Below are 5,980 nucleotides of genomic sequence, written 5' to 3' on the forward strand. Positions count from 1 at the left end.
GGGTTGCGGACGTCGCGCTCACCGGGCGTGTCAAAATTTCCACAGCACTGTTTGCGGTTTGTTTTCTGCCCGTGTACCAAAGGACGAACTGTCAGGTAAAGCAATATCACCCTGTAGATGAGACTTATAGAGCTCACCCACACCGGGGCTATGATCCTGTAGCATCGAGACAATGACACAATGCAATAGTTCTTGTAGTTGACGTAGCAAAGTCTCGTATTAAGCAAAATCCCGGCAGTCACAACGTTTATGTAAAAACCGTCGATGACGTATTTGCTGACGAACTTTGAAGTTTTGCTTTGTCTTTCGTGAAACAGAGGATCCTGGTAGAATCGCCTCTGTCTCGTCCATAGAACGGTGTGGACGGCCATAGTTGATGTGACATAGGAAAGAAGTTAAACCTGCAGGTTCGCTCAAAGCTGAATAAACCTGATTAGGAAGTGGATTATTTCATCAAAAACAATCTAATGTTAATGTCAAATAGCATTTAATGATTGTCGAGCATGAAAATCATTGGATAGATTACTACAGATTAATCACGGAAACACAAACCACCAACCCAACAAATGGGTCAACAACCTTGTTTTACTTCGCAGTTCAAATGCATCTCAAAGCAAGAATTTGGGTTTGATTCACACCGATCCATGTACACACGTCTCTTGCTGACGTATCTTTGTGAATACGACACAGAAATAACATGTATATTTCTGCGCATTTACGGGGTGTTTTTTGAGTAGCTATTTTATGTAAAGTAGATATATTCGAACATTTTTTCCTATTGCAAAGTTGCAGACTGGGTGTGTACACGCACTGTTTCAACCTGTAAGGTCTCATCAGTGCAGCTGTTGAGTGGCACTGTGCTAGCAGGCACACTAGTCTCCACTTTGTGGTACCTTTCGGTCAACGTCGATCTGCAGGGTACCCTATACTAGGTACCGAACAACAGAGACGACGAACCACTGTGGAGCGCACTATGGCCAAACGGAACTGCTTGGTAACCGATAGTGCTGCACTGATGAGACCTTACAGGTCGAAACAGTGGGTGTACAAACCCTGTCTGCAGCTTTGCAATATTATGGCTTTTTTTGCACATTTTTTCCTATTTGTTTTAATACTTTAAATCGAACCTTTAAAGTCCTGGATGAATCAACTTTCTCGATTTCTAATCACTGAAAAACTCGGTCTGAGTTTTCAGAGTTGTTCAACTCTGCTTGATGAACTTCGACATTTATTTAGGCCTGGATTGCCCGCTAATCCTCGTTCCATCCCCGGTTAAGTGTTAGGTGGACTGACTTTAATGCATAAAAATCTAGGTTTCATATATGATTTTCCTACCATGATAGTTCACATGAGAGTGACCGCTCTCTTGTTGCTTGAAATATTCACCTCACTTCCGGCATGCAACACATGAATATCGCAGTTAAAATTTCTCCAGGTTATCAGGAGCGAATAATTTAGAGCATGATTTTGGCAGGGGTTGATGTTATGCGTGACTTGGAAGGTGTTTGGTCATTCAATTCCATGCTACTTCTCTATTAGACTCATGCAATGCTAACTCTGTAACGTATACAGTTTGGAATCACAAAACTTAAAAAAATTATTTTGATAGAAATAGACGACAGAGAATATTAAATTTCTGAATGAAGTAACAGGGAGGTCTGTTCACGCGAGGCATTTTTGCCTTAAAACAGACAATAAACTCTCAAGTGAGGTTCCCTCAGGAACTCCATAAGCCTACGCCTAACCTAGTTAAGCGCCGCTTTAACTTATATTGTTCTATGTGCATGTTGTTATCATGTTTCACGTGGGTTTCTTTTACATTTTTAACGAAATGCAAGTCCTGTTTGTATGTTTCTTGCCATGTTATATTACCCAGGATGAAGACACGAGCAATGAAGTGTACATAACTCATGTATTCCATCATCTAAGATGGAAAACAATTTCCTCTGCTCTGTATGACCACAAAAATCAAAATTGTACATGCATATGGGGGCTTGTATTTACAACGTGTTACACAAACTCAGTTAGTCAAGTATTCATGCACGTGTTTAATACAAATACAACTTGGCAGCATACGATCAGTTATTTAGCAGGGATGTACATGTATGTCTTCGACTGCAACGATCTACGATCAGTTCTCTCGTTGAATCTTCCTCTCATAAACCAAGCAAGTAACCTGAGTACTACCATAAACAGAACAACGATGATTCCAACTGCTATGTAAACACCTTTCATATGCTGGAATCCTTCAATTTTTAAAGCTTCTTCCACATCTGCACACATACATATACCAAGGCAAGGTTTATGAGACAAAGTTATGCTGAATTTTAGCTTGAAAATATTCACTAAAACGTAAAAAAAATCTAGAGAAATTTGCTTGGTTAGCGGAATATGAATGATTTAAAACATTTTTCAATGAATAACGAGGCATAATGAATTATAATAACTAAACTTTGTTCTCACCAATACAAGTTATTTCGTCATTCCCCAGATAGCGACCTTTAAAACAAGAACATTGAACAACTCCAAGTTCATCGTTACAGAAATCTGAACATCCACCATTTTCCTACAATAAATCAAGAATTTGTAAAGAAAAAAGTGACGTAAAATTTGCACGTTAAAAGGGAGACCACTGAATAAATGGTCGTTTCTGGCGATAATGATTACAGACTACAATTCAAAAGTCATATGCTTCACATTCAGGTAAATTTCGTCAAGATTAACTAAGTTGAACCGTTTACTTTGCTAATATTGCTTTTCATTCACAATAAAAACGAAAAATATATCTTTAATTCAACTTGATATTATATCCCATAACATCTGTGAACTCAAACCCCAATTCAATGAACCTGTTCGGCTTATCCTTACAATGTTTTGCATCAAAATATACGAAAGTAACTTTCTAAATATTTGCCCACCTTTCCACACAAATCCGGAGCTGAAACGTAGAATGGTCCAACCGTTAAAATCTCTTCTATATCCGCATCCACTGATCGCCGTTCACGTCTTTGTGTGCAATCCTGTGAAGGCATTGTAACAAGATTTTTTGTAATTATGTATTTTTTTGTAATTATCGCTATTGGCGCCGTTGGCCTAATACTTTAAACTCGTTGTAACAAGTACGTAATAATGCACCATCTACAGCGTACTGTTTGTGTATATGAGTGACTACAGGTCTTAAAAACGATAACTAATGTGAATTTGCCCATTTACACGCATATGGAGTAACATGTGTTTATTTGCTTCATTTTCTGAAACAAATATAGACGTTTGGTAGCAGGATTTGCCATATTTAAAGTCCTACCGGTTGTTGGCAATTGCCGTTGGTATTTTCGCACAATTGCACGTAACAGTAAGCGTACAGTGATTGCTCGTTCACAGACACGTTGTTCCACACGAATGAGCGAAACTTAAAAGACACGAAAGTGCTTTGGTAGTTTCTTAAAATTACAACTGAATCTTGTGACTCCATCTCGTGGACGACTTTGCAACTGCGATTTAAAAGAAATAACTTTACTTGTTGAGCACTATGTTAGTAGAATATTATTTTAATACTCATTAAAATGTGCGCATTAGTCGTGACCAGTCGAAATGCCTGCAACTATTTAAGCGAGAGTATAGCAAACTTTCCAGTAATTTACTGAACAAATGATAAAACAAGGCGCCATTGAGGTTCGAATGTAAGGCGCCATTTACATTTGAAATGTTTCAACTTTTAAACAGCTGGAACAGAAATCGGTGCGTTTCGTACCCAAAAAATTCGAAAAAGTAACATTTTGACTTTTTACCTTTCTGTGATGAGTTCATATCTCAAACCTTCTTCGTCAGAACCCAAGTTTTTGACCCAACACGATTTTAACTGACAAAAACATTTACGAAACTCAGCGTTAGTTTCTGCTTGTTTTGATGTGGTAAGTGTTTAATGCTTACCACTAAATTGAACTTTTCGCTCGTGGAAGATTCAACCCTGGCGTAAACGTAGCCTGGGACTGTCACCAACGAACTAGATAAAAGTGGATTATCCATTTGCTCGTCACCAAACAACTCGAAGCTGATTGTGAAATTACCAACTGCACGTTGGGCAGATAAGGGGGTTTTCCTGTTTTTTAATCACATACTTTTTATTGACAAATGCCGGATTTTATGCTGACAAATACTCTTCTTACAGTTTAGTTGATATTGCTCCAGAAGCAGTTTTAATATCTTTGTTTAACATTTCCGGTATAACGCACGACATTTCCCGGTATGGAGAAGTTCGCATCACAACTTTGTTGCTGAACTTGAAATTGCGAACTTGGTGTATAATCGTTACATTGTTCTGAGATGTCTGTGATAAACATACATGCAGCGTTCAATGCAAGCCTTTGGAAAACATATCATTCAAATTTAACACCGAACAATTTTTCTGTTTGTTGGTGTTTTCTTGATATTGAGGCTTTGATAGTTTATTTCTAAATATTTTCAGATTTTTGTCAAGCTATTTAGAGCAATACGATTACCTCCAGAATTGAAGGACTCTCGTCCACTTTAAATTGGAAAACAGGATTTCCAGCCGTAGCTTTACAACTTCCAGGGAGAGAATCAAGACTTGTCATTGTACGACTCGAAATATACAAGATATCTTCTCCGCTTGCATGCAATGAGTTTATCCCCTGAGAACCAACTCTAGAAAGGAAAGTTTTTTAAAATAACAAAAAAAAGGATATGCTTTTTTAACTCCATATGAAAGCATCACTCATTTCACTTTGATAAATGAAAGAAACAAAATTGTTTTGATGGGAAATCTAATTTCAATAAAAATTGCACTGAATCATGACGTAAGGAAAGAATTATTCGTGAAGAAAATATGGAAAAAATAAATTGGACAAATAAAAACGCAAGAAAACACTAAAATATTAAATATAATAAAATATATCATGAAAACATTAAAACAAATAGTTTTAAAAATTTAGGATAATATTTAATGAATGTAAAAGTTCTGCGTCCTCTCTTTTGATAAAGACTTTTGATAAAAGCGACGACCTTGCTGACAAGTAATGTTTTATGAAAAAGTTAATCGTTATGAACGAATCATTAAATGCGAAAGACTAATAGTACTTACAGGTCGAAACAGTGCGTGTACACACCCTGTTTGCAGCTTTGCAAATATGCTTTTTTGCACTAATAGTACTATTATGTAGAAAATGAAAGAATAATTATTTATTTAATTTTTGAAAATATCTCATCAATATAGAAAACTTAATCTGAAATATCTCATCAATATAGACAACTTAATTTAATATATCTCATCAATATAGGCAACTTAATTTAAAATATCTCATCAATACAGACAACTTAATTTAATATCTCATCAATATAGGCAACTTAATTTAATATCTCACGATTATAGACAACTTAATTTAAAATATCTCATCAATATAGGCAACTTAATTTAAAATATCTCATCAATACAGACAACTTAATTTAATATCTCATCAATATAGGCAACTTAATTTAAAATATCTCATCAATATAGACAACTTAATTTAATATCTCATCAATATAGACAACTTAATCTGAAGTATCTCATCAATATAGACAACTTAATTTAATATCTCATCAATATAGACAACTTAATTTAATATCTCATCAATATAGACAACTTAACTTAATATCTCATCAATATAGACACTATTTCACCAAGTTATTTGCTTAATGTATTTTAAGTTCTTACTTCAAACTGAAGGTTTTTCCATTGCATTCCATTTCATCATATTTCTGGCAATCTGAATTGAGGAAGAAAAGATTTTATTGATTTGACAACAAATACAAACTTATCAAAGTAAATTGTGTTTAAATTTCTGTTGCGAAAATTCAAATTCTCATGAAATTAATGGAAGTTCATACGACACTATACGGACATTAATAAACGCATAAAGCATTTTCCACTTGGACCAATCATGAAATTATGTTGCCAAAAAACATGGAATTTAGTCGATTC

General features: G+C 35.3%; 1 protein-coding gene across 1 annotated transcript; it reads right to left on the reverse strand.

Annotated features, from left to right (window-relative positions):
• Positions 1-2,082: 2,082 nt before the first annotated feature.
• LOC145903156 (pancreatic secretory granule membrane major glycoprotein GP2-like) lies at positions 2,083-5,749 on the reverse strand. The gene is made up of 9 exons (XM_082991230.1): positions 5,714-5,749; positions 4,500-4,665; positions 4,167-4,327; positions 3,931-4,099; positions 3,789-3,859; positions 3,305-3,491; positions 2,919-3,020; positions 2,464-2,566; positions 2,083-2,273 (listed from the first exon to the last, which is right to left on the reverse strand). The coding sequence occupies exons 1-9, from the start codon at positions 5,743-5,745 to the stop codon at positions 2,083-2,085; spliced, it is 1,182 nt and encodes a 393-aa protein (XP_082847356.1). The 5' UTR covers positions 5,746-5,749.
• Positions 5,750-5,980: the final 231 nt, after the last annotated feature.

The sequence above is a fragment of the Ascidia mentula genome, chromosome 5 (genome assembly GCF_947561715.1).
Source record: "Ascidia mentula chromosome 5, kaAscMent1.1, whole genome shotgun sequence".
Lineage (NCBI taxonomy): Eukaryota > Metazoa > Chordata > Ascidiacea > Phlebobranchia > Ascidiidae > Ascidia > Ascidia mentula.